At 47.0% G+C, this 27,568-nt stretch overlaps 1 protein-coding gene across 1 annotated transcript in view; it reads right to left on the bottom strand.

Annotated features, from left to right (window-relative positions):
* Positions 1-11,579: 11,579 nt before the first annotated feature.
* The window catches only part of Rrp12 (ribosomal RNA processing 12 homolog), a 34,512-nt gene continuing 18,523 nt past the window's right edge, over positions 11,580-27,568 (bottom strand). The window contains exons 16-34 of the mRNA XM_005335273.5: positions 25,771-25,835; positions 25,520-25,682; positions 24,902-25,056; positions 24,605-24,672; positions 23,947-24,040; positions 22,890-23,048; positions 22,670-22,750; positions 22,357-22,462; positions 22,061-22,168; positions 21,216-21,373; positions 19,786-19,877; positions 19,457-19,612; positions 19,162-19,337; positions 18,811-18,936; positions 17,354-17,403; positions 14,886-14,952; positions 13,177-13,244; positions 12,784-12,866; positions 11,580-12,090 (exon numbers count right to left, since the gene is read on the bottom strand). Coding sequence (XP_005335330.2) covers positions 11,988-12,090; positions 12,784-12,866; positions 13,177-13,244; positions 14,886-14,952; positions 17,354-17,403; positions 18,811-18,936; positions 19,162-19,337; positions 19,457-19,612; positions 19,786-19,877; positions 21,216-21,373; positions 22,061-22,168; positions 22,357-22,462; positions 22,670-22,750; positions 22,890-23,048; positions 23,947-24,040; positions 24,605-24,672; positions 24,902-25,056; positions 25,520-25,682; positions 25,771-25,835 — 2,078 coding nt within the window. The 3' untranslated portion in view covers positions 11,580-11,987. The remainder of the gene's footprint in view (positions 12,091-12,783; positions 12,867-13,176; positions 13,245-14,885; positions 14,953-17,353; positions 17,404-18,810; positions 18,937-19,161; positions 19,338-19,456; positions 19,613-19,785; positions 19,878-21,215; positions 21,374-22,060; positions 22,169-22,356; positions 22,463-22,669; positions 22,751-22,889; positions 23,049-23,946; positions 24,041-24,604; positions 24,673-24,901; positions 25,057-25,519; positions 25,683-25,770; positions 25,836-27,568) is intronic.

The following is a 27,568-nucleotide window of genomic DNA, read 5'->3' as shown; positions in this document are numbered from 1 at the left end:
AACATGATGCTAAATTTAGAGTCTCCTTGCCTTCAGAAAGTTATTAAATATTCAGTTCTATTTTCTTTAGATTTTTCTAATGCCTGGATTTTTTTTCCCCAAATCCATCTGGGATTAATTTTGGTCTTTGGTGCAGAGAGATGACATGAAATTAATTTTTTTTCCTCCCAGAGAGCTTGCCAACCAGGGCAGAGGTGTGTGGGCAGTGTACACAGCCACTCCTGTCTTTTAGATCCCAGTTGCTGGTTAAACTGGTGGTTGTGAGGACTGGGTGGGGCTGGGAATATTTTGACCAGTCTCTTGTGTGGAGTCAAAAGAACCCTGAACAGGTTACACAAAGACCTAGAATCAAGTCTCATTCCTGCTACATCCTGGGTGTGGGACTCTTGGCAAATCAGTTTACAAGTGTTTTCACTTGTAAAATGGAAAAAATAATCCCTGCCCTGCCTCCCTCTGAGGATTGTTTTCAGGATCAAATGAGATAATGGGAACAGGCTTTGTCAGGCATTACACAAATGTACTGAGGGATTAGGTCCAGTGGTTTACTAACAGAGGCCTGGCTCCATTCCAGCGATTTCCCCAGGGAAACAGCTAATATATTAATGATGAGATTCCCCCCCAGCAGCCCACTAAGTAAAGTATACACTGGAGGCATTCCTTCCTTGAACTGGTGGGGTCCCTTAAATTCTGCCTCAGTCCACCCTGAGCTGGAATTGTTTAGGGCCTTCCTGAAGGCAGTCCTGGGGCTCCCAAGGTGTGTCACCACAACTAGTTCTGCAGGTTCCAGTGATGAAACCTTTCCCAGCAGGCAGCTCCTACCTCTGCTTCTGTTGGAGTTCTTCAGACACTTCACTGATGAGGGTAGGAAGTCATTCGCCCCAGAGAGAGAGAGAGAGAGAGAGAGAGAGTCTCATTTTCATTCTGATAGTACTTATTGGAGAATTTCAAGGGGAATGGAAATTAGGGGAGGGCTTATGGATTTCAGTAGAGTTAAAATGGCCATTTTTCCCCCTCCTCTCCGTAAGATGATGCCTGACTGTAAGTAGAGAAAAGCAGTTTTATGCTCCATTGACTTTAAACATTAATGGGTCTGGCGAAGCTATTGTCTCTAACCCAGCATCCCTGGAAGTTGTTTTGTCTTCCTGTCAGGATAATTCCAATAGTGTTCTTACTACTATAGGAAATGGAGCTTTGAAATGGCATTCCTTAAAAAAAAAAAAAAAAAAAAACCCTTCCCTTTGTAATGTGGCTTTTGTGTGCAGATTGCTATGTAAATATGCCTAGACATGGATATTACACTGTTCATTATAGAGATGAATGCATGACAGGAGGCCGCTCCATTTTCTGGGGGCACTCCTCTGGAGAGCTCTGAGAGGGAAGTGCTATGCTGGACCAGTGGGAGGCGAAGAAATGCCCTGGATTAAGAAGCAAAATATAAGATGCCAAAGTCTCCAATGCAATTAAAAGTAATGAGAAGGTATCAAAAAAGGAAGCAATGAGAGCTTGTGTGCCTGGCCCACTGGCTGACTGCCTGGAGACACTGAGAGCATTCAGAAACACTGGGGAAGGACACAGGATTCAAGGGGTTCCTGCCTTCAGGCAGACTGCACTGAAATCCCCCCCAGGGAGTTTGTTTGCCATGGGGACCTTGTTTTAAATTATCTGAGACACCAGCCAGGGTAACATGGGATGGACAGTAGGCTTGGAATCTCATCTGATGTGGTCACTTCTTCCTTCTTTTCCTCTGGTTCCTAATCTGTAAAATGGGGGATACTGTGTTCTGGAAGACTTACCATGTGGATCTTGTGGGTGGTGCTGGAGTTGAGTTAGACTCTTGGGAACAGAAACAATTTTAGGCATGTTTAAATTCAGAAGGGGCAAATTCTATGCTCTAGTCCATTAGTGGATGGGTAGATAAACAAATTGTGGTTATAGTTATACAGTCGGATTTTATTTAATCTAAAAAAAAAAAAAGAAGAAGAAGAAGAAGAAGTACTGACACATATTACAACATTCTCCTCCAAAACATTATGCTAAGTGAAAGAAGAGAGACATGAAAGGTCACATTGTAGGATTCCAGTTACACAAAATATCTTGAGATAAATAAGATAAAAAGCATTTTTTTTTAGGGCTGGGCCAGGGGAGGAATTGAGGCAGGGGAGTGACTGCTAATTGGGTGAGGGGTTTGCTTTTGGGGTGATGAAAAGTTTTTGGAACTTGATGGAGCTGGTGGTGCACTAAATGTCATTGAGTTGAACATTTTTTAAATGGTTAGTTTGATCCCAGAGATAGGGATCAAACCCAGGGCCTCACATATGCTAGACAAGTGATCTACCACTGAGCTATATCACAAGCCTACCTAACATGGTTAGTTTTAGATTATGTAACTTTTACCTCAATGAAAAAAAAATTATGATTTTTTTCCTTTTTTTTTCTTTTTTTCTTTCTTTTTTTCTTGTGCTAGGGATTGAATCCCGGGTCTTGTACATGCAAGGCAAGCACTCTACCAACTGAGCTATATCCCCAGCCCTTGTATTTGTTATTTGATCCATTCTTTGTGATTAGAACCACAGTTTATTTGCTGATATGAAATAATCACATTTTCACCATGTTTCCAATGCAGGGCTGATCTTTTTCAACTTTGAGGTCACATTGAAAATAACACATTAATCAGGCATTTTGGTACAAAATCTGAAATCCCAGCAACCAGGGAAGCTGAGGTAATACGATCCAAGATCAAGGCCAGCTTCAGCAACTTAGCAAGACCCTGTTCAAAATAATATAAAAAGGACTGGGAATGTAGCTCAGTGATAAAGTGCCCCTCAATTCAATCCCCAGAATTGAAAAAAAAAAAAAAAAAAAGTTCCACTGCCTGATTCTCACTCTGGTCTCCAGTTACTCTTTTTTTTTTCTGACCAAAGTGAACTGGGACATCATTTTTCCTCAGCAGTGAATGGCAGTCCAGAGGCAGCCAGGGAAACACAGTGGGCCTGATGATGATCTTAAGTAATCCTTCTCATCCCAAAGCTTTCTTTGGGTCACCTGCCTTTCTCCCTTGTGCTAAAGTTGCAGGCTGGAAAAGTGGATAAAATGCCATGCATAATGAGTTAGGAAATAGTTCTGGAGAAAGTGACCCAGCTTCCAGGCACGATGGTGCACACCTGTAATCCCAGTTGCTGAGGAGGCTGAGGCAGGAGGATCATGAGTTCAAAGCCAGCCTCAGCAAAAATGAGGCACTAAGAACTCAGTGAGACCCTGTTTCTAAATAAAATACAAAATAGGGCTGGGGATGTGGCTCAGCAGTTGAGTGCCCCTGAGTTCAATCCCTGGTTCCAAAAATAAAAAAAGAAAGTGACCCAGCTGGCATCTCAAGGGCAGTGTGGCAGAGTATCCATGAAACCCCTTTTTTGTCTTCACCAGGAGCACAGTTAGAACATGCTGCCCATCTCCTTTGCAGATAAAGTGGCCAAGTGACTTAAGGTCTAGCCAGTGAAATGTGAGCAGAAGGTCAGGTGGACTGACCATAAGAATTTCCCTTGCATGATCATGAAGCGTTCTTTCCTATTGTGCCAACAGGATATCAATATTGAGGGCAATCTTGGAAGCCACTTTTGGAAGATAGCAATGCCACCACACAGCAACTAGAAAAATCTACATATGGTTGTCCCTCCGCATCTATGGAGACTGGCTCAAGACCTTCCAGAGATACTAAAATTCACGGATGCTTAAGTCTCTTACATGTAATGGCATAGTATTTGCTTGTAACCTATGAAAGAACATCCTCCCGTATGCTTTAAATCATCCTTGCCAGGTGCAATGGCACATGCCTGTAATCACAGTGCCTTGGGAGACTGAGGCAGGAGGATTGCAAGTTCAAAGCCGGTCTCAGAAATTAGCAAGGTCCTAAGCAATTTAGCAGGACCCTGTCTCTAAATAAAAAATTAAAAATGGGCTGGGGATTATAGCTCAGTGGTTAAGCGCCCCTGGGTTCAATCCCTGGTAACAAAAAGAAATTTGGTTTTTGCTATACCTATGGTTTAGGGAACAATAATGACAACAAGAAAAAATATCTGCTTGGTGAAAACCCAATTGTTATTTTTTTCCCAATGCTTTTGACTTGAGCTTGGTTGAATCTGAGAATACAGAACCCATGATGTGGTGGCGGGCCAACTGGAGATTGTTACAAGAATTTGAAAACAACTTTATTTTGTTAAGTGCTGAAGTTTACAGATTTGCTACAACTTCTAGCATAACCCCAACTGATACAGAAGAGTGAAGGTTAACAGGGAAAAGAGGAGTGGAAAGAGAGCAGCGCACCCCAGCAGCTTGGAAAAATTCAATATGGCTGGCGCACATAGGGCCAGGTGGGGTGTAGGTGGCCAAGGAGACTTTATTTGCATTTTTAAAAGAGCAGTACCCCCAGAAGTTCCAGGGGAGGAGGAAACTAACCTCCAAGAAGTGAACACGGAAGCTAGATGCCAGGGTGGGACTGATGGTAAGGCAGTGGCCTCTGATCACCTGCAGTTCTGACAAGCCCCAGCCCAGTTGAGTTATGTTGGTTTCATTGGGACAGTCTTCCCTTTCTGCTTCCCAGGTCCCACAGGCTTTCCATTTCACAAGATCTTAGGGTGTGTCTCCTAAAGAAGGCGGGTGGCTTCAATTAGGCCACCTAAGGGTGCCCCCTTGAGGCTTTGCTTCCCATTTCTGGTAGACTGGGAAGGGGAAAGGGCAGGCAATTCCATCTGCAGACTCCACAGCGCAATCACACTCAGGCCCTCTCTTTCCCATTTCAGATTCTTGTGGGTGACCCCAGATTCCTTGGAGACAGCAGCAGTCTTATCCACAGACCTCACAGAAACTCACCTGGGAAAATATGACACTCCTCCCGCTCCCCGGCACATGCAGGAGCCCTGTGTGCGGGTGTGGGCACACACCACACACACACACACACACACACCCCAGAGCTACCTGGCCATCTGGCAATTCAGCCTTACAGGCATCAAGTTCGTTTTGTGCCCCAAGGCCTGGTGAGCTGTCTGTGGTCCTCTCCTGCGTCATCCTGACCAGCTTTGGAAGTGAGCATCAGGTTGAGTCAGCAACCTGGGTTCTAGCCCTGATTTCTCCAGCACCTGGTGTTGAGTAGCAGCTTCCCTCTGGGCCCCAGGGTTTCTTGCTTGTTCACCCAGCAACGAGTTCAGACTCATACCTGAAGGTTCTCTGGCTCTAGGATGCTGGGTTGGTGAGGCAGCTGTGGAGCCCAGGCCCATCCTTTCTAGCCCTTCCTCATGGTCCTTGGACAGCTGGCCCCCCAAAACTGACAGGAGAACTGGGCCACTTCCCCGCACTCCCCGTTTCCTCCTCTGTTGAATGGGTGTGTTAAAAACACTCAACTCCAGAGATCTTCTGAGGCGGGGAAGAGCCTGTGGGCTCCCAGCTCCTAGGAAACCATGGCCTCTGTCACTTACCTAAGCCTTCTGGAGGCACACTTCTCAAAACCTGTCCACCTCGATTTGGGGCTCATTCTCTTCTCTCTTCTACTGAGTTTTTTGGTTCGGTCATTTTGCAGTGCTGGGGGAGGGAGACACAGGGTTTCTTTGTGCCTGCTACACACTCACTCCCTGGACCACAGAGATATACCCTTAGTTCCCACCACGGATTTTTTGTTTGTTTGTTTGATACCTGGATTGAACTCAGGGGCACTCGACCACTGAGCCACATCCCAGCCCTATTTTTTATTTTATTAGAGACAGGGTCTCACTGAGTTGCTTAGTGCCTCGATTTTGCTGAGGCTGGTTTTGAACTCACCATCCTCCTGCCTCAGCCTCCCGAGCTGCTGGGATTACAGGCGTGCACCACCACACCCAACTTCTGAGTCCATTTTCTGGTGTTATAAACAAAACACTCGAGACAGGTAACTTATAAACAATAACTTATACATTTAGCTCGTGATTCTGGAGGCTGGGAAGTCCAAGTGCATGGCTCTGGCAACTGCTCAGCATCTGGTGAGGGGGGCTTCCTGCTGCATCATAACATGGCAGAGGCCATCCCATGGCCAGACAGAGCCCTCATGACCCAGTCACCTCCCAAAAGCCCATCTCTCAACACTGGTGTACTGGGGGGCAAATTTCCAATACGTGAAATTTGGGGAGACACATTAAAACCATAGCTTTGAGAAAGCATTATATACTTCTCCAAAGCACTTCCTGGCTCTCTGGAGAAAGGGAGTTGACTTGGGAGCAGGAGGGTGAAGGACAGAACCCACTTTTCTGACTCCGACCAGTGCTTCAGTGGCCGCTAAGCCTGCTGGTAAGCCGTCTGCCTGGAGAGCCCGCAGCATAGGAAGAGCAAAGGAGGCCAAAGAAGTGAATGGGCAAGGAGCACCCTCCTACCCGCTGCAGGTGGGTTCCGCTCCTGTAAGCCTGCGTCCTTACCAGGGCCTTTCTTGTTTCTTTGCAAATAAAACCATTGTAAAACATATTGTTTCCAGGATTTCTGCACAAAAGGAAAATCCTTTCTTTAAAAGGTAGACAGCCTGCAGAAATGTCACATAGAAACTTGGGGCCAAGCGTCAAAAGTCAACCCTAGGGGCTGGGGTTGTGGCTCAGTGGTAGAGCGCTTGCCTAGCATGTGTGACACTGGGTTCGATTCTTAGCACCATGTATAAATAAATGAAAATAAAGTTTTATCAACAACAACAAGAAGTCAACCCTGGCACAACTCCTCACTCCTCTCACCTTGTACAAAGAGAATTGTAAAATTGGATTTCATCCCAGAGATGTAGGGATTTCAGAGCAAAGCACCTGCAAGGTAATGAGCAGGAAGGAGAGCAGACACTGGTGTCCCAACCTCATGCAGCATATGGAAATTCACAGTGATGCCTAATCACACTGTGCTTTCCCCAGGGCATTGCACAGTGGAAACTTGAACTTTGGGGGCGTGGGTGCCACTTTATGCCACCTGTATGATTCTGCCCAAACCACTCATCCTCTCTTGTCTTTGGCTGGGAATCCCAATGATAACCACAATCAGATATTACTGTCATATTGAAAGAGAAAGTGGGTGCAAATGCCTTGGGCAAACTAAAGAGCTCTGTGGGAGCTTAGGCTGCAATTGCCACTGTATCTGCACATGAGACTGGGATCTGGCAGTGCAGATCAGTTGTGACTGCCCGCGATCACAGCAGACACCAGGCCCCTGTGCAAGGTTCTGAGGAAGAGGACGCATGTGACCATCTGACAATCCTCATGTGGGTGGGGAAGAATTATCCTTAAAATACTGGATATCACCTTTGCTACTTTATGAATGACTATTTGCCTTAGTAGCCTGCCTGCTTACTGTAAGCAAGTTGGACTTGCTGCTGGAATGATTAAGAAAACATTTTTAGATAAGAATTACGGGGCAATGATCCAATTGATACACATGCTGTGTAAAATCTGCTTGGGGCTATACTGTGCCTTGTCATTTTTATGAGCATATTTACAACTAAAGGTTGGTCTCAGGTTATCTACTTGTATATAACTCGGGCTCTGTGGCCTCAAGTCCAATATCTATGTTGTAAACACAGTTCTGGTTAAAAGCAAGACTTCAAGAGCTGGCAGAACTTGCAGAGGAGTCACGAGGCCTGCATAGCCTATTCCTGGCACCATTCACAAAACCATCTGCCCACCAGCCGGGCCTCAGATCCTCTCTGAAATTGTGACTTTAAATGATCAGCTCTGTAATTAGTACATATGGGTCTTCAGGGTGACATCCCTGGAATTTGGAAATCATGTTGCCCTCTGGAAGTTAAACCCTTCAAGTGCACACATGATGGACAGGATTAGTTATCTGTACAAGGCTCCAGAGGGAACATGCTGTCTCCCTGGTGAGAGCCGGAAGAGCTGTGCTTGGAAATTCAATCCAGGCATGCCTGCATGTGAAGGAAGCAGGGGCCTAATTAAATCTCAGAAAAGCTTCTCTGCAGCAGGAAAGTGGCTGTAAAGAGTCTATGAAACACCAGAGAGGAAGGATCTGCCTGCTCTGGAGCACAAACCACCAGAGGATAGCTCCAATAGGCTGCGGTGAGAACGGGCCCAATATCTAGGAAATCTACAGGGAGATAAAACTGTCCCTTCTCAATGACATTATTAATATATCACTTGTAGGACTCCCTTTGTCCCATTTTATACAACAATAGTTTTTGATTTCCAACGCAAGGTAAAATATTTCCCAAACAGTTGCCGAGTATCTTGGGCAGTTATATTTCTCATTACAAATTAATAAACTGCAATTTTGAGTAGGCCCCTTGGTCTGGGTTTGCCTCTGAACCTGATCCTGGTTTTAGACTCACAGGGCTCTGCAGTAAGTATGTGGTAGCAAACCTTTGAACCCTCTGCCTACATCTTCATATTTGCTGATTGGCCACAGCCTCAAAATCCTGTTCTAGTGTTATATATGATCAGTCAGTGGAACCTGGGATAGGAAGAGGCCCTGTGGCCCTGGCCTTGGATGACTCGGCTGTACACGGTAACTGTTTCTAATGGTAGCAGCTACATTAAGCATGATTTCAGGAAATGGCAAATCAACTTAGGTTGTCCCAAATCAGGGTTATTTTCTGGAGTACAGTCATTTTTTTATTCATCATAATGTATATCAAAAATAGAACAAGGAGTATTCATCATGTCATTTTCTAAATATTGCTTGCCCACGATCTAGCATCTAGTGATGGCTTTAAATTCCTGCGTAAGCAAGGAGCGACATACTTTCGAACTCAAAGATCTTTTATAAATAAACTGAGCTATGTCCCTTGGGCAGACACTTTAAACTGGGCCATTGAATATTATATTTATGAACTGTTTACATAGGTAAGGTAAAAACTGTTACAGTCAAGTGCAAATTTAGAAAATAAACTTTTAAAAACTATATTTTTGTATTCAAAAATAGGCCCTATATAGAAAAAAAAGGTGGACAGATTCTAGGCCCCCTTTTACTTTTCTGACTTTTCTAAATATTCTGTGAATATTTATTGCTTTTATAGCAAAATTAGAAGACATTTAATTTTTTAGATTATCTTTTGAAGAAACATAAGCAACCAAAAGGGAAGCTTTTGGGAAAGGACCCTGAGGATTTTTCAATAGCCTCTGTTTTCGGAGGCTATTGAAACATCATAAACAATTTTCTCATGTGTTGTAAATAATACAGAAAAAAAACACCCTGGGCTGGGAATGTGGCTCAAGCGGTAATGAGCTCGCTGGGTTTGATCCTCAGCACCACATAAAAATAAAGATGTTGTGTCCACCGAAAACTAAAAAATAAATATTAAAAAATTCTCTCAAAAAAAAAAAAATCCTTCCTTGGCTGATCGAACTGCAAGACTGAGGACCTAATAAGATGGCCACTGGTAATAGTGGACCTCCAGGACAGCCACCACCAAACTTCTGCCACAACCACAAGGGAACAGGGAAGGCTGAGGACTGGCCTAACCTGACTTGCCCATGTTCAGAAGTGTCATGACAGGGGCACACTCAGTCTGCCTTTGCCAATCCCTAGTGCCTGACCACCTTGGCCTTTCTGGTAACCAGGCAAGATGTAATCTGTTATCGGAGAATGAACAAATGATAGGTGGACCCAAAAAAGCCTCAACAGTCTGACATCACAAAAAACGTAAAACAGTAAATCTGGATCTTAGTGAAAGCTCTCAAGTTTTCTTTTTGTCCTGAAACTAAATGACTCTTATTTTGATGAACACTCTTAAGATCCCCCTTCACTCCTACCAGTGACCCAAAAGCAGCATTGACTTTTGCAACACGTTTTGAGCACTTGAAGTTTCTGGGGCAGATTAATTTTTTGCCTCTGCAGCAAAATAATTTATATTTAAAGTCTACTCCAGAAGAATATGGAGTCGCATCACTAATACCAACCTTTCTAGGTCACCTGCCCCTCCTACCTTTGAAAGACAACAAAGCTTCTTGGGAAATAAGTTATAATAAGCAGGCCAGCTTCAAACTTCCTTTCTTAATGATGTCAATACTAGACAATTGGCTCATATCTGTCCCCACTTCATGAGGCTTCCTAATGTATGCTTCATTACCTGAGAAAGGACATAAATAGGAAAAAACTGGGGCTGGCTTAATTTGACACACCTTATGTATAAGGGTACACTAACAGCGGTCATAGTTAGATCACCTTTGCAAATCCTAGTGGTCACTTCTTTTTGGTAGAGGGGATTGAACCCAGGGGCACTAAACTGCTCACCACATCCCCAGCTTATTTTTTGAGACAGGGTCTCACTAAGCCACTTAGGGACTCACTAAATTGCTTTGAGGCTGGCCATAAACTCATAATCCTCCTGCCTCAGCCTCCTGAGTCAAAATTAGAGGTGTGTGTCACCATGCCCCACAATGTTCACCTCTTTTGACCATTTTTCCTGCTTACTCTCCAATCTCAGAATTCTATTAACAAAGCATGTGAACCGTGTCATCTCTGGGAGAAGTATGGTTCCTCTGATTCTCAGCCCAAGACCATCAGGAGGTCTTTGGGGGTACTGGGTCCAGTTAAGACTTACATCTTGGAAAATGAATAAAATATATCAAGGGACATGCTACTAAGAGATACCTAGCACCTCTTGGAAGCATTACTGGAACCAAAGGCATTAAATCAGAATGGAAACTATCAAGGAATGTGTGTATGGTCTCATCTCACAAGGAGAATAAGCCAGAAAAACTCACAGATCAAGTGTCAAGGGACAAAACATATTCCTCATTGGAACATAGGAATAGCCCCATAGTACTTTACTTCTTGTTGATGTTGCAAAGCATACCCAAGGGGACCCTGGGCTGCCAGGCACAGTGACACACACCCTATTATCCCAGCAATTTGTGAGGCTGAAGCAAAAGGATTACAAGTTCAAAGCCAGCCTCAGAAATTTAGTGAGGCCCTCAGTAACTCAGTGATAAAATGCCCAAAATAAAAAAATAGAAAGAATTGGGGATGTAGCTCAGCGGTAAAGCACTTCTGGTTTCAATCCCCAGTACAAAAAAAAAAAAAAAAAAAGGACTCTGGGCCTATGCGATAAGTGACCTCAAGCACAGAAGGTCTGCATCAGACCAACAAAAGCTGGACTAATGGGAATCACACAGCACAACAGGATCTGGGAAAACAGATATGTGGGAACAGGGAGATGGATAAACCAAGCTGCTTTGGGCACATGGAGGAGCGCAAAACACTTGAATCAATGGACAAAAATGCTGGCAGAGCCTTGTGCCCAGATGCAGGCAAAGCTGCAGCTCTAATAGCTCTCAGCTACTACCTCCCTTCTGTTCCAATCCCTTGTACTCGACCACAATTCTAGGGTCCAGCCACAAGAATGCACTTCCCCTCCTACCCACTAAAAGTCACTTTTTGATGGGGACTGTAAAGTGCAACTAGGGAGTTCTCTGACCACTGGTACTCCTGGACAAGTTGCAAGCCCTGACCTATGGGCAGAGCAAAGTTATGCCTTGGACTACATGTTGGGAGTTGCATAGGAAAGGGATCAAGTCACTGCAGCCAGTAACCAGATATGTCCTTACCCCTGGAGTAGGGAAGGTTATACAACAGTGTCGGGGCTAAATAGTGATGCATATTTATTCTGCGCCTAATCACAGCAGATCTCATACAGGCAGATCATGGCCAGGCTGAGGCTGTCATGTGGCTATGAGCAATTAGAGGAAAAGATCACTGCTCAGCTGCTCATGGTCACTATGGCAGGAAGCACTGCTTTGTGGGGCCTACTCAGAGGCACTGAGGTCACAGTCTCATCCCCAGGAACTGGGGATGTCCCTAAAAAACAGTTTCCATTTGGAACTTCCAAAATCCTGGGTGTTTCTGGGAGCCAAGCCCTGGTTCCAAAAAGTCATTCTGAGTCCAGGTTGTGCCAATCCTGAGTACTCGGAGCTGATGTCAAGCAGCGTGGGAACTGAAAGGGGGCCTCAGGATGGACCATAGAGCAGCGTAGGAGCAACGGAGCTTCAGGGCCTGCGATCCTTTCTGCGGAGTTTGTGTCCCAACTGGGACCCCCTCTGGGCAGCTTTCACCAGACCTTTAAATTGTCCCTGTAGCTTCACCTTCTTCCTGCAGGAACAAGGAAGAGAAGGGTCTTAACAGGTGGATTCATCTCCTCTTAATGTCAAATGATGACCACCCCCAGCACCAGCAGAGACAGGAAGAAGGGGGCTGCCAGGGTGGGCAGCACATAAACTGGGGCAACCCTGTGCAACCCCAGTTTCTACATGGCATGTGTCCTGCCCAGGCTGTTCCACTCTGGCACAATCCCACCTGGAACAGTCCTCCCCTCACTGTTCCTCAAATGGACAAAAAGAACAAAGTTCACTCTATCCACCCATCCTTCTTTCTAAAGGTTGACTTTAAGCCAGCATACTGAAGTTTAGAACCCTGTTTACGAGTAACATGCATTTGCCAAGTATTCCTACATGGCATCTTGTATGGCTCTCACACTTAACTCAGAGAACCCTATTTAACGCCCAAAGTAGAAATGATTCTCATTTCCCAACAAGGGGATTAGAAAAGCAATTACCCAGAGCTATTATAGAAATGACGAGCATATAAAATACATATATACAAGAAAATCTCTGAATTGCAAAATCATGCTTAAAAAAGCCACATACAAGTAGATACCAACTACTTGCAGGTACATGCTAAAAAAAAATTCTGGAAGAACTGAACAACTGAGTTGATAATTCAGTGAGAAGAGGGCGCGCTCTGAACACGGAATGCCCTGCCCTGCCCTGCCCCACACCACCATACCTGCGGTTGAGCTTGGTTCTGTTGAGGGGGATGTAGGCATAGGGATCCAGCCGACCCTTCTTCTTCACATCACCCTTTGCCTTCTGCTTATCCAGAGAAACAGAGTCAGCTGGGAGTGTGGGGTTCCCATTGCTCCCCATACTGACTTCATAGGCCTCTGACCTCCCTTTCCTTCATTCTCTGCTTTGGATGGCACCAAAGAGCTCCTGTGGCCCTGGAAACCATTTACCAAGGCCCCCAAGTTCAGAGGCCAACAAGACATGGGTATGCCCCTTCTTCCCTGGCCTGTCTGGTTCCACGAAAGTGCCTCTTGAGGTCAGTGATGGGCATAGCTCCTTCTCGCCCTCCCTGGCACCCATTCATTACCAGGAGACCCCCACCTGCAGCCATTACCTTGGATTTGTATTCAGCCCCAGGAATGGCTTTCTTGCCCACGGGGCGATGAATGCCAGAGCCTCCGGCTGTGAGGAGAATAAAGACTACAAGTCAGGCACAGCAATGGTAGCACCCTTCTGGGGGACAAGGGACCCCTTCTCCAGAGGGCTGCTGGAGAGTAGATGAGCATAGGTGAGGAACTCAACTCTATCCTTACCAAGCAAGGGAAAAGTCCTCCCTTAAGGGAGCATCTGCACAGAGACTTGACAGACCACTAGGCTCTTCAGACTGACCCAGAATCCCAAGAGGCCTACTAATGATTTCTGGTATTCCTGACCAACATAAAATAACCCACATTCTCCAAAGTTATACCTGTTCCAATTATTTTAGAATAATTTGATTTTTATTTATTTATTTTTGTGCTATTGGGGACTGAACACAGGGCTTTAGGATGCTAGGCGAGTGCTTGACTGCGGAGCTACATCCTCAGTAGAGTCATCCCCCTGAACATAGGGTTTGTGGTCAGTGCACCAAGGTTCAACCCTCAGCTCTGCCACCCAGCTCATTTTAAGATTCCCTACTTTTTGCTAGGTGCAGTGGTGCATGCCTATAATCCCAGGGGTTTGGGAGGCTAAGACAGAATTGTGAATTCAAAGCCAGCCTCAGCAAATTCGAGGTCCTAAGCATCTCAGTGAGACCCCATATCTAAATAAAATACAAAATAGGGCTGGGATGTGGCTCAGTGATCGAGTGCCCCTGAGATCAATCACTGGTACCCTTCCTAGTACCACCCCCCCCCAAAAAAAAACCCACAAAAATTCCCCACTCTTTTCTCATTTGGGCTCACACCTGTACTCTGAGAATCAAAGGCAGCTATTAATCCCATTGAAAAGAGATTAGAAATCAGGGTCTTGTCTAAAATCAGCTCATTTTCAGCTTAGACTTTAATCAGAGATGGAATTCTACAATGCCAACTCCAGAGGACTCTCTGAGAAAATTAACATGAATCCTTTTTTTTTACAGATGAGACAGAAAGGCAGTGTGACTGGACCAAGGTCACACAGCTAAGCAGCAGCTGACCTGAATCCTCCTGCCCCATTGACTGGTACTGCTTCCTCTCCCCACCACATCATCTCAGTGCACAGTAGGTAAGCTGCGTCTCAGCTTGTGGGGACAGAAGAAGAGTCACAAGATTCTCCACCAGGGTCAGGATGCTATGGGACCACTCTTAGAATAAAAGTCTTCCCAAAGAGCCCCTGGCCTTTAAATGTACAGCAAGGGCTCTGGTGCAAGGGTTTTGGGGCAGGGCCCTGCAGGGGCACCTTGGAAGGAAGCTGAGAAGTCACCTTGGCATTTCTAGTAGCTTTTCTGGTGGTTAACCTGGGCCTCAGAGACAAACATAGAAGGGAACCCAGGAAGGGCCAGGCCCAACACTAATCTACCCAAGTCCTGTCAACCTGGACCTGGCCTGAGTCAGGGCTGGACAAGAAAGGCCTGGGTGGGTGGGCAGCACTGGCCTCAGGAAGAGTGGGGGTCACGTGCACAGCCTTCTCATCCTTGACTCTCTTATTCCTGCCCAGCCCAGTCCTGTCAGCTAATCTATGCTGGTGCCAACTGAGTACAAACCGGCTATGCAAACTCAGGGCTCTGCATCCCTCCCTGCCACTCCTCTGCCTGGTGTAGATGACAGGAATCAGTGCCCCAAAAGAAAGAAGTGGAAACCTCACCTTGGTACTGAGGGGGCATCTCCAGCTCCTCCTCCTCAGACTCTTTCTGCTGCTTACGCCTCTTCTTCTATTAAAAAAAAAAAAAGGTAACAAGCAGGAAGTCAGTAAAAAGGGACATAACATGTTCACTAATGACATCAGTACTGGCAACAGCAACCTACGTTGAACATGAGTGTCCCTCCATCCTCTACTTACAGATAAGGAAAAAAGGCCCTAAGGGCAGGTTACACAATGAGGCTCTAATCCTTATCCTGACCGCAGGCCTGCCTCTCCACATTAAATTCCACCCCAGGAACACGGGTACCCATATGGTACCCTAAAGCCAGCCCAGCCCCTTATTTCCTAACAGGGAAAATGAGGTCCTAGACCTCTCTGGAGGGAAGGCCTTCACCAGCTCTTCAATTCTCACAAACTCCACTCAAACTTTCTCACTGGTTACTAATGCACTGATCCTTCACTCAGTGCCAGGCCCGGGGACATGGGGAACAGGACCCAGTTCCAGTGGGAGACCCCTGCCCAAGCTAGTCACTACAGTCCCTCAACATTAGAGTCCTAGCAGTTATGAGCCAATAACAAGGTCACATGGAGTCATCCAATTATACTCTATAGCAGGCGATGAACACCCGCCCAGGGCTGCATTAGGGCTGTGCAGGGAGGAAGGCCAGTCTGGGGCTATGCTGCCCACTGGAAGCCTGACAAAACTGCAGACTCCAAAGGTATGTAAGCTCCAAGGCCAGGGGTGCCAAGTAGAGGGACCAGAAGGAACAGGTTGGAGCACACAGGCTGTGTCTGAGCATAGGGCACCAGTTGCACTGGCCATAACCCAGCACAGCGGATACCTAGTGGAGAAAGGAAAGTGTTCCAAGGAAGTGTGACTCAGGCTTCTCTGGGGAGGATGATGCCTGAAATGGTTTGTGGTTCAGCTGACACAAAGACAAGGCCAGCCAGCCCATCCCACTGGCCTTCCACTGAGGCCACTACTGGCACCCCAGCACATCAGGCTCCCACAACTTTGGAGGGAGGAGAACTCAGCAATGGCACAAGAAAACCACTGGGTGGTCAGTGCAGGAGCTGTCATCTTGTCATCTCAAGACAAGATGCCCCAACCCTGTCCTGCTCATGGGCCATCCTCATTCCCTTGGCCAGGAACGAGTAGGCTGCTGAGGGACTACAGGACATGCTCAAGGAATCAGGGATGCCTTGACAGATCAAGATTTCCAAGAAAAATGAGTAATGATTATAAAGAAGAGCTGTGACTGACTTAACTTCACCATATGCCAAGCACATCACAGAGAAACCTGGATTTGAGCCCAGGCAGTCTGGGGTCAGGGACATACTCATTTGCAGGCTACTACTGCTGCCTGGAAAATAAAACCAGATGGTGGCTGAAGGTGCCATGGAAGGCCAGATCTTGGACCAGGGAAGGGAAGAACTCCCAGGTGAGGGAGATATGCCACATTGAAACAGGCTCAGGAGGAGGCAGGGAGAGTTTTTAAGCAGAAGAAATATACTACTGCTCCAGAGCACTCAGAGGGGCTTCCTGCATGACGGGCCTTCGTTTTTTTTTCTTTTCTTCTTTTTTTCCCTTCCAGCACTGGGAATTGAACATGCTAGGCAAGGGTCTACCACTGAGCTATATCCCCAGCCCTTTTTATTTTGAGATAGGTTCTAAGTTGCCCAAGTTGGCCTCAAACTTGTAATTCTCCTGCTATGTCTCCTGAGTACCTGGGATCACAGGTCACCAAGCCCTCTTACATCAGAGTCTTCTAAGATCCTTAGTCACTCTCTGATATCAGAGTCTCTTTGCTTAGTTTTCACCCAGTTTTGCAAACAGCAATCTGCACTGTTTCAACACTTAGTAGCTCCTTGGGAAGAGGCAGGCAGAGGGCACTGGGAAGGTATGTGGGGAAACTGGGGAAGTTTACCACAGGTCAAAAATGTACTTTACATGCTCAATTTGATCACAATGTCCCAGTAATTCTATGAGGTGGTCTACTTAGAATCCCATTTTACAGGCCAGGAACTGGGGCTTGGAAAGGTTAGCCTGAGGCCAAGATGTGACCCCAGAGCCTTCCTCTTTAGCTCCAGTACTATTGCACCCCCAACTAGGCAGCTATAGCCTAAAATGATGCCCGAGGGGCTGGATGAGCTGGACATAGTCTGGAAGAACAAAGACAAAGACACCTCTCCAGCATGTTTCCAGAAATGGTGTCTGCCCTTGGAGCTTGGGCCACCATTCCCCTTGCAGCCTGCAGAGCACATGCCATTCACAGATGCAGAGCCATTTTTTTCTTCAACAGGACAACCAGCCAATGCTGAAGGTCACATAGGGGTGCTTCAAGGCATCCAACCCTTGAGGACCCACTGAGTATTTGAGGAGCAGCAGGCACAATATCCCCAGGGGACAGGTGTGAAGCTGTGGGGCCCAAGCTGAGGTCTGAGGCCCTCTGACAACAGCAACTACTCACACTTCTGATGCTCGCATCCTCCATCAGGTCAGCCATCTCTTCATCCTCACCTGACATCAAAAGAAGACAGCCCTGTGAACACTCAGGGCACCCCCAACTCACCCTTTCCTCCTGGCTCACCAGGATGAGGGGTACCAACTCCAACCCCAGAAAACTGCCTTCCCCAGACCTGTCCTTTTAAGGGAGATAAGACCTCTGAACACTGCCCCCTTTTTCCCATCCTAGGCTGCAGGGATGATGGCTCCTGAAGGAGTAGTGACCCAACTTTAGAAGTGAATACAGCTTTTTTTTTTTTTTTTGAGAATAAAGAAAGTCCTAGGTTTCCTGGAGAGACTGCCCAGACCCACACATGCTCCACTTTGATAGGACTGCTTCATTTTCCTACCTGAGAGCCTGTTTTTTTGTGGTTTTTTTTTTTTTTTAATAGTACTGGGGACTGAACCTAGGAGCACTCTACCACTGAGTTATACCCCTACCCCTTTTTATTTTTAATTTTCAGACAGGATCTTGCTAAGTTGCCCAGACTAGTTTCCCACTTAAAATCTCCTTCAGTAAGCCTGTCTGGTAGCTGCATGCTCCACTGTTCCCAGCTTGAAAATCTTTTCTTTCCCCTGTGGGCACATAAAGAAGTATGAAGCCAACCATTTGGAGGTGAAAGAGATTCAGGCAAAGTCAAGAAATAACGAAAAAATAAACACACCCTGTGACTAGATGCTAAAGATAGGGTGAGAACCTGAGCTGAATCCTAAAGAGTGGGGAGGCTTTGGAAAAGTAGAAAGGCAGAAAGGGACTTCCTTAGCATCAGGAATAGCCAGGGATCAAGAGGACAGGAGAGTAAAGGAATGACAGGGGAGCAGAAGACCAGCTACAGAAACATGCACGTACTGTATATATTCTATAACTTCATCTTCCCAACAACCCTGTGAAGTAGATATTGGCATCATGCCCATTTGGAGTAAGGACATACAAGCTGTTAAATAAGTGTCTATAGACACACAGCTGGCAAGTGAGGTGCAGGGGAAGCCCTGCGAGTGCCAATTAGTAGGGCAAGTGAGTCAAGAGCCAGTAGCTCAGCCATGGGAACCAAAGCATTTCAAAGGTAGAATTTATTTTTTCAGTGCTGGGGATAGAATCCTGGGTCTCACACACACTCGACAAGAACTCTACCATTGAGCTACATGCCCCGCCATTTTTAGTTTTTATTCTTGGGGACAAGATCTTGCTAAGTCACCAAGGCTGGCCTTGAACTTAAAATCCTTCGGCCTTAGTCTCCCAAGGTGATGGGATAACAGACATGCACCACTACGCCTGGCTCTCCTGTGTTTACCAATGCTTCCTTAACATATGATCACTGCATGGAAAGGTAGATGAACATCAAGTGATTGAACGAATTAACAAGAGCATCCCTGGCCTGGGCCAGAAGCTGCTGCATTCCCAGGATGGACATGTGGCTCCACCTTTAGTGGTATCCTCTTCTTCCACCTTGTCATCGTCTTCCTCCTCCCGTATGATCAGCCGGCCATCAGCGCTCACCTTGAAGCCATGGTCCTTCTTCTTGCTCCGGCCAGGCCCAGGCTGTGTGGCTGGTATGGCAGAATTTGGCATGAGGAGGAGGAAGCCCAGTCCTAACCCACTGGCACCCTCCTTAGAACCAACACGCCAGGTCTATGCTCCCAACTGGAAGCCTCTCAGCTTCTATCTACTAGCCTATCACAGAAGCTAGCCCCTGCCCACCCACCAGGAACGCAGCACTAGGGCAAACCCAGCACGGGCCCACTAAGCTCATGGGCCAGCCACTTCTTTCTTACCAAGGACTCGCTGGGCCACCTTGGGATCCAGGAAGTTGAGAGGCTCATCCCCTCCTCCCTCCTTCAGCCATGCCCGGCTCCTCTGTCGTGCCAGCTTCCGTTGCTCCTTGCCCCGGCCCCTTTCTTCCTCCTCATTGTCCTCCTCATCTTCTGAGTCAGCCAAAATCTCCTCAATGCTAAGGACAGAGAAGCCCCAAGTCAGAGCACTCCCTGGAGATGCAGGGGTCAACTGGGCAATGCCTGGACACTCTGGGCTGGAGGAAACCAGGTCCCCAGGACCCCACCATGATCTTACCTGTCACCTTTACTCTGGGCAGGCTCCTCCTTCTCTTCTTCCTCCTCAGCAGCCTGGCTCAAGGCACGGTGCCTCTTGGCACGGGTCTCAGCTTTCCGGATATTTACCAGGACTTTGTGGTACTCCTCAGGCAGCAGCCCCTTCACCAATTCAAACCTGAGAATGGCAAAGAAGGGCTAAAGAGAGACACTGGCCAGAGAGCACTCCTCAGAGGTAGGAGGTATTCAGGGATCATGGACCCTTCTTCCCTTCAGTCCCTGGGGGGACTAGAAATCCTCAACTCCGGGCTTGCTCCACCCCCACCCCCACCCCCATTCAAGTGCACACACCCAAACTTGCGGATGAACTTGGTGAATAGGTTCCGAAGCTTCATGCGGAAATGCCGGCGCATGTCATCTGAAAGTTTCCCAATGGCTTCCATCTACCAGGCAGAGCACCAGCGTGTCAGGAGGGTGCTATGCCTTCCATCCCACCCACCTCTCACTGATGTCCACACCAGAGACAAAGCAAACAGATCCAGCTAAAAGGGGAAGGTTTGAGTAACTCTCCTGGCTTACCCCTTGGTTCAATTGTGCTTCCAAGAACTCTGAGCAGCCCCATCTTTCCCATAAATCCCCCTTCACAACACAATCAATGACCACCCTTCCTAAGATGACAGCTTAAGTCCTTTATTTGAAAAGGGTCTCATTAAGTTGCCCAGGCTGACCTCAAACTCACAATCCTCCTGCCTCGGTCTCTCAGCACCTGATTACGCCTGGCTGGCTCTGGCCTTTCTGAGCAGTGCTTACACTCTACATACATTCTCTGACTCTTTACAACACAATGGGACAGATGTTATGACTCCCAATTTATAGATGAGGAAACCAAAGAACAGTGTTACATGGCTGCTGAGAGGCCACAGGGGCAGGAGTCTTACTTGTAGAGCCCATGGAGCCCACTTTGCCTAACATCATAACCAGACCCAAAGATAGCTAAGAAGGACCTGGCAGTCTAATGACTCAGCTGGATGGGAGAAACTGGGCAGTGGGTTAGAGCTCTGTCCCAGCTTGCTGCAAGCCTGGGTAGGCTCTCTCTGGGCAGGACAGGTCAGTTACCCACTAACAAAGGGTCCTTCGGACCTTTCTGTAACCTAGCAGGTGCCCCAGCAGGGTTGTGCTAAGGAACCTTTCCAAACTGGGAATCGAACTGGGCATGATGGCCCACATCTATAATCCCAAATACTTGGGAGGATCTTCAGAAGGATTGCAAGTTTGAGGCCAGACTGGAACCTTAGCAAGATCCTATCTCAAAAAATAAAAAGAGCTGGGAACATAGCTCAGTAGTAAAGCACCCCTGGGTTCAAAGCCCAGTTTAAAAAAATATAGCACACACACATGTATATATAAAAAAAAATTTTTTTAAAAAGGACAAGTGGCCTTGCAGAGGCAGAGACCAGAGTCTGAGTCCTGAGATTGTGACCCTGGAAATCTCTGGCCTGTTTCCTCATCTGTATGAGGAGGGGTTGGTTCTACCCATTGGTCTTTGCTCTGCAGAGCAGTAGCTTCCATGGAGGACACAAGGTAAAAGGCAAACTGGACATTGTGCCCCTCCCTTCCCTTTACCAAGTTGGCACTTTCATACCAAGTCCCTTCCAGGGCTACTTACTGACCTGCTTCTGCACAAAACTAGGGCTAAAGAGAAAGTTTTTAATTTGATAGCCTTAAGGCTAGCATGACACCCTAAAGGACATTGCCACCCTCTGTGGGAAAGGGATCCTTACCACCAGCTGCACATGTTTGGCCAGGTGCACCACATCCATGACCACCACGGCCACCTTAATGAAGCCCAGTGCAGACTTGACCACATCACGAGTACGGGAGGCCAGCAGTAGGCATACATTCTCCAGCAGCTGCTCTATTGTGCTAGTCCCCATCATTCCTGAGATGAAGAGACAAGAGTCAAGAGATACCAGGACCCCACCTGGACCTAAGTTTGCCCAAGGACAGCTCTACCTGCCCTTGCCAAGTCAAAACTTAGTAGAAGCAAACATTTGGAGATTTTTGTGTGACTGGCAGTTCTAATCACATTCTATAGAGTGCCCTTGTACCCTTTAGTCACCCATGGGGACGACTCAAGATAAAAAATGGAGATTCTAGGGCTGGGGTCATAGCTCAGTAGTAAAGTGCTCACCTAGCACATGTGAGACCCTGGGCTTGATCCTCAGCACCACATAAAAATAAATAAATAAAATAAAAGGTATTGTGTCCATCTACAACTAAAAAATTATCATTTTTTTTTTTAAATGGAGGTTCCAATAGGTTAGTAAAGTTTTTCAATACTTTACATGGCTGGCAGGAGCCAGGAGCAGAACTAAAAACTGGAAGCTTGCCTACTCTATCCTACTCACAACTGACAGGGGACGCAGAGTAGCAGAGCCACACTGTTTCATGCTGGGGCAGGTGTGAGGAGGCAGCCTCAGCATACCCACCAGGGGAGAAGGCAGAGCTATGTGAGAAAGGAGACAGGGAGGCAGGAGGAATGTTTCCCCATTCTCGTAGCCACCCTGTCCCAGAACACCTTCCTACCTTAAGGGCTTCCCAAGCCTTCAAGGAAGTAAATATTTACCTTTAAACTCGAAAAGGAGGTGAGTCAGGGCCAGAATGCTGCAGCTAACCATGGTCACTGGGCCCACCAGGCCAGGGTAGATCAGGATAAGGTAGCGCTGTAGAGCCTCTGGGGGCAAAAACTAGAATGAGTCACATGAGGACAGGGCCCCCAAAGAGAGGAGCAGCCTGCTGGGACAGGGCAGGGCAGGGCAGGGAGCTCGCTCCGTGTGTTCCCTTTGACAGCGTTTCCGAGGGAAACTTACCCATCCTACTACAAGCAAAGAATCCCCCTGGTTAGCATCACCCAAGCCTCACCTTCCTGGTTAGAGCCGAACCGCAGGAAAGCATGGCCCATCTCCACCAGCAGGGCAAAAGCATTCTTCCGAGCACCCACCGACACCTCCTTGGTGCATAGAATCACCTGGCCACGACAGTCCCATTAGCACGTACCCTCTGAGTCAGCCACCCTGGGGTGGGTTGCCCAGAGTATAGGGGCAAATAAAGGCACCCATGTGCCCAGGTGGCAAATTGAGCCCACACTCACTGCCCTGCCCATATTATGACAGGCTATTGGGGACCATCCTTTAGGAAACCCACCAAATGCACATATACCCATCCCACACCTCACCTCTGGGACAAGGGCGGTGATGAATTCCTCGTGCTCAGATGACAATTTCTTCACAATATGTATGAGGCACTTCAAACGAGGCTGTGGGCAGGGAACAACAGTCAGGAGCCCCTCTGTGCCAGCCCATAGCCTGCAAACGTCTCTAGTGGCTCCTCTCCCAGTGTCCTCCCAGGAAATAACCCATCCTCCCTTGGCAGAGCTGGCAGACCGGCACCCTCACCCTCTTGGCGGGAGAGGACGTGCTCCGCAGTGAGTCCAACAGGGTCTTCTTCAGCTCATCCAGGTGGGTCTGCACAAAACGGGCCCCAGGTCCCTGGGGGCTAGCACAGACTTCCTCCAGCACACGGTAGGCCTTCTTCTGAACCCCATGGGCCTTGTTCTGTAGTCAGTGCATGGAGGACAGGGACAGATGAGAAAGGAGACTTGTATCCACCTCTCCTTACAGTGACATTCCAAGAGTGTCCACTGTGGCTCGCACTTGAGGGAACTCAGAGAAGAAGCTAGTCCTACCCATCTAGTCTGGAGCTCATGAAGTCTGACAAGAGGTCTGGTGAAATATGGACACGTTCCATATTCCACCAGTGGCTAATTCCTATGCTGGGCATGGGGACAGTGGGTGGCAAAGTTATTCCACTCACTACCTCTAAATGATGCACATTCTAGCAGCACAGCCTGTGGCCTGCTACTTTTTCTAGCTGGAGCAGCACTGCTCTCCTCCGTCCCACTGACTCCCACTGTTCCTGAGATACCAGGGAGCAACCCTGACATGGATCTTTATGTCCACCTTCATGTTCCATCCCAAGACACTTTTCATCCTAACTGCTATTAAACTTCAGCAGTGGGGACAGCTCTCAGAATAGCACCGTTGATCTGAGTTCTGAATGGCAGTCAGTCACAGGGTGAAGGAACCAGCAGATGCAAAGGTGCATGTGGCACCTGCTCTATTTGGGACTCTTAAAGCAGCCACATGAGGCTGCAGTGGGATGAGGATGTGGAGAACTGGAAGGGATAAAGGTCAGCCCAGGCCAGGATAGGCCTAGTGAGTGAGCAGGCAAAGGAACACAGCCTGTTCTACAAGAGACACCCTAGCAGAAGACGTTGCAATTCAGTTGCCTTGGCACCTACACTGATAGATGGACAGGACAGAGTACAAGGCAAAGCCACTGTAGAAAACAGCAGACTAGACTGATCTGGGCAAGGAGCAAAGACTGAAGAATAAAGACAGAAACACCTTCTGAAGCCTCATCTCCCCACAGATGAGCTTGTGTGGGGCTTACCTCTAGGTAGGGCCGGATGGTAGAGTATAGCTTGCTGATGGCAGCTTCATCAGCATGAGGAGCCAAGGCCACAACCAGGTCCAGAACAGACAATCTGCTCAAAATAGGAGACAAAAAAAGAATTTAAGTGAAGCTGGAGAAGAGGTAAGCTATCAGTGTTCTTATGTTCTGGTTACAAGAATGTGGGAGAAGTCAGGGTGAGAACAGGGGGTCTTTAAGGAACTTGTGAGCAATAATCATCACTAGCACCTAATCAAGCATTCACAATATACCAGTCATAGCTCTGGTGCTTTATAAATGCCAACTCCTTGAAACCTCAAAAAGTATCCAAGAGCAGATACTATTATCATGCCCACTTTACGGATCAGAATTCAGAAACAAAGAGTGGGTAAATCATCTGACAAGGCCACACAACCCATAAGTGGTAGAACTGGGAATTGAACGCAGGCAGTGTTGTTCCCAGGGTCCTTGTTTCTCCCTTGCAAGCAAAAGGGCCTCTCAGGAAAAAGGAACTGTCCAACCTCTCAGTATAGCTGGGGCATTCAATATCTTAAGATTTCCCCCAAAGAATTTCACAGTGGATCCATAGGGTTTCTGCCATATGCCGCTCCAGCTCCCTGGGCTGCCCAGTTCAAGTGGGGAAACCTGAACACATTACCTGGTGAAGTCAGAGCTGGCAGGGTCAAGCACCTTCTCACTGGCTTTCTCCAGGAAACCATTCACCAACTAGCAGATCCAGAGGAAAAAAAAGGAGCAGTAGAAGCAGGTCCCAGAGCTACTTCCCCACCATTTAGGAGCCTCAGGCATAACCCAAGCCACAAGAGCTGTATGTGGTTCCATCTTCCAGATGGCAGAGACCCATGTGACTTTGGTAGGTGGGGACTCATCTTTTCCAACTTGTCCAACCCAATGATGCTCCCCTGAGAGCATTTGTCCCACTCCCCCACCAGCACACCTGACACTCAGTTATGGTGAGGTAGGTTTTGATGGTTTCCAGCACGGCCCGGCGAGGGGCTGGAGTGTCCTCGGCTGCAGTAGGCTGCCCATACAGGTTAAAGAGGATTGGCAGAAAGTTCTTGGCAAAGCGGCTCACTTCAGCACGGTCAGCCTCTGGCAGAAGGACCAAGGTTTGCAGTGAAGGAACATGAGCTGACCCTACTTCAGTGGCCACTGGGGTTGCAGCCCAGAGGTATCTATTCAGGGGATCTTGTGGCAGGATTTGGAAGCAGTGGGTTTGAAGTTTTCTGTGCCAGGATAGGCTAAGGCCAGGAAAAGAGAGCAGATGCCGAAATGGTCTGGGTTCCTGTGTAGCTCCTACACAGGGGCCTGTGACGCTGATCATGATTCTGCAGCAGGTGTTACACCCTGGGAGCAGGGGTGAATGAGCAAGGGCCTCCTACTAACTCTGTGCATCTCAAGAGCAGCAGCAAAAGCAGCAACACAGAAGTTAGCACAGAATGTTAGTTTCTGCAGTTATGTCTGTCAAATGAGCCATTGCAGGCCAGGAGATGGGGCCAGGGACACCTGCCACCCTCTCACCAGTGCCCACCCCACCTCTGGAGCCCACACATACCTGCCTCACAGCCCTTAGTGATGAGGGTGCGCAGGGCCTGGCACACAGTGACTCTCAAGTCCGGGCGCTCACTGATGGCTGTGCCTAGTGTTCTTGCCAAACCTTTGAAGGAGGTAGCCACATCCGTGGGCCTTGTGCAAAACCCAGGCAATAGGGTCCAGATCTGAGAAGGAGATAATAAAGGAGAGAATAACACTAACAACCCATGCCCCTGTGCTCTCCTCCCCATGCCTCCCCCCACTGACCCTTACCTGCCACTGGAGTGTGTCATAGATCCTGGACTCCACGGTGCTGCCTGCCTGGGCCAGCTCCATTGCTGGAATATGTGAAAAAGACACAGTGTGAACCTGGGCACCATCATGGCCTCATTTTACCAAAACCAAAGGCTCAGGGAGACAAGAGTATGGGTGATTCTCCCTTCTCCATAAATTATATCGTAATACTTATTCATTCTAAAATATTAGACCCATGGAAAACAATAATGGAGAGTAATTATAAACAATAACATGGAGAATAATGTCTCTCTATAATCTTACTCCCCTGGAGCTGGCTTCTGTTCCTTGTGACTTTTCTTATACTTCTTTAAACATAAGACATAAACCAGACTGAACTATACATATATTTTCTGTAAACTTGTTAATGTGATGATAAAGTTGGTAACATTCATTGAGCTTATTCTACATGGCAGTCTATAATGGCCATTTTATATGGTTATTTCATTTAATCCTCACAATGTAATTATCCTGCCCATTTTACAGATGAGGTGCAGACCCTGGGAAACTAAATAAACTAAATAACCTTGTCCAAAGTCACAGTGTTTTAGCCAAGTTGAAATTTAAATCTAGTTTATTTAACCACAATCTTCTAGGCCATCTATCCCTACCTACTGGTTTGTCTTTCTTTGTATGTTCTGCTTTATTTTTGTGGTACTGGGGACTGAAGTCAGGGCCTCACACATGCTCAACCAGTGCTCTACTACTGAGCCACATCCCCAGCCCTCCTTCATCCCAAAGCAAGACTTTACCAGAGCTGACTTAAGTGGAACTCACTGAAGGACATGTAGATTATGTCAGATTCTTTGCTAACAGAAACCACACTACTAGAAACATCTTTGCATGTACATAAAAGGGAGTATACATCTGTCTTAAGGAAATAGATAGCTACACACCAGTTTATATAGACACAAAGAACACTGTCAGGGCTGGAGGTGGAGATGGAGCTTAGTAATGGAGCATGTGCTCAACCCCCAGCCTACACACACAAAAAAATCTTGCTGCCAGTGTCTATAGTCCCTTATATTTTACATATATGAAAAAAAGAAAAATTTGAAAGAAAAAAATACATTAATGTTTTAGTAATTTTTTTAGTTGTAGATAGATACAATATTATTTTATTTATTTTTATGTGGTGTTGAGGATGGAACCCAGTTCCTCGCACATGCAAGGCAGGCGCTCTATCACTGAGCCCCAGCCCCAGCCACAGTAATAATTCTTTAATACATTAATGTTTTAGTAGTAATTCTTTAATTCTTTCTGGCTGGGGGAATTGAGTGCTTTTTTATGTTCCTCTTTAAACGTTTTCTGTATATTCAAACAATGTTTGAAATCAGAAAAAAGAGTTTCTCAACCTTGACACCATGGACATTTTTGGCTACATAATTCTGTGTTGTGGGGCTGTCCTGTGCATTTTAGGATGGTTAGCAGTATCCTTGTCCTATGCCCACTAGATGCCAACGGACCTTTCTCCCAGTTGTGACAATGAAAAATGTCTCTAGGCATTGCCAAATCATCTGTGGGCAGCAAAACCATCCTGCTGTTGAGAACCACTGTCACAGACCAGGGCAGCAAACTTTCTGTAAAGGGCCCATATTTTAAGCCTTGTAGGTCCTTTAATTTCTCTTACAACCATTTAACTTTGTCTGCCATTAAAAAGCAGTATGAGGGCTGGGGATATAGCTCAGCTGGTAGAGTAACTCATTTGCACAAGGTCCTGGGTTCAATCCCCAGTAACACACACAAAAAAGCCTTAATAACAGGCATAGCTGTGTTC

This window comes from Ictidomys tridecemlineatus, chromosome 1 (genome assembly GCF_052094955.1).
Source record: "Ictidomys tridecemlineatus isolate mIctTri1 chromosome 1, mIctTri1.hap1, whole genome shotgun sequence".
In the NCBI taxonomy this organism is placed as follows: domain Eukaryota; kingdom Metazoa; phylum Chordata; class Mammalia; order Rodentia; family Sciuridae; genus Ictidomys; species Ictidomys tridecemlineatus.
The sequence above is the reverse complement of the archived record's forward strand: the minus strand, read 5'-3'. Positions and strand labels throughout refer to the sequence as shown.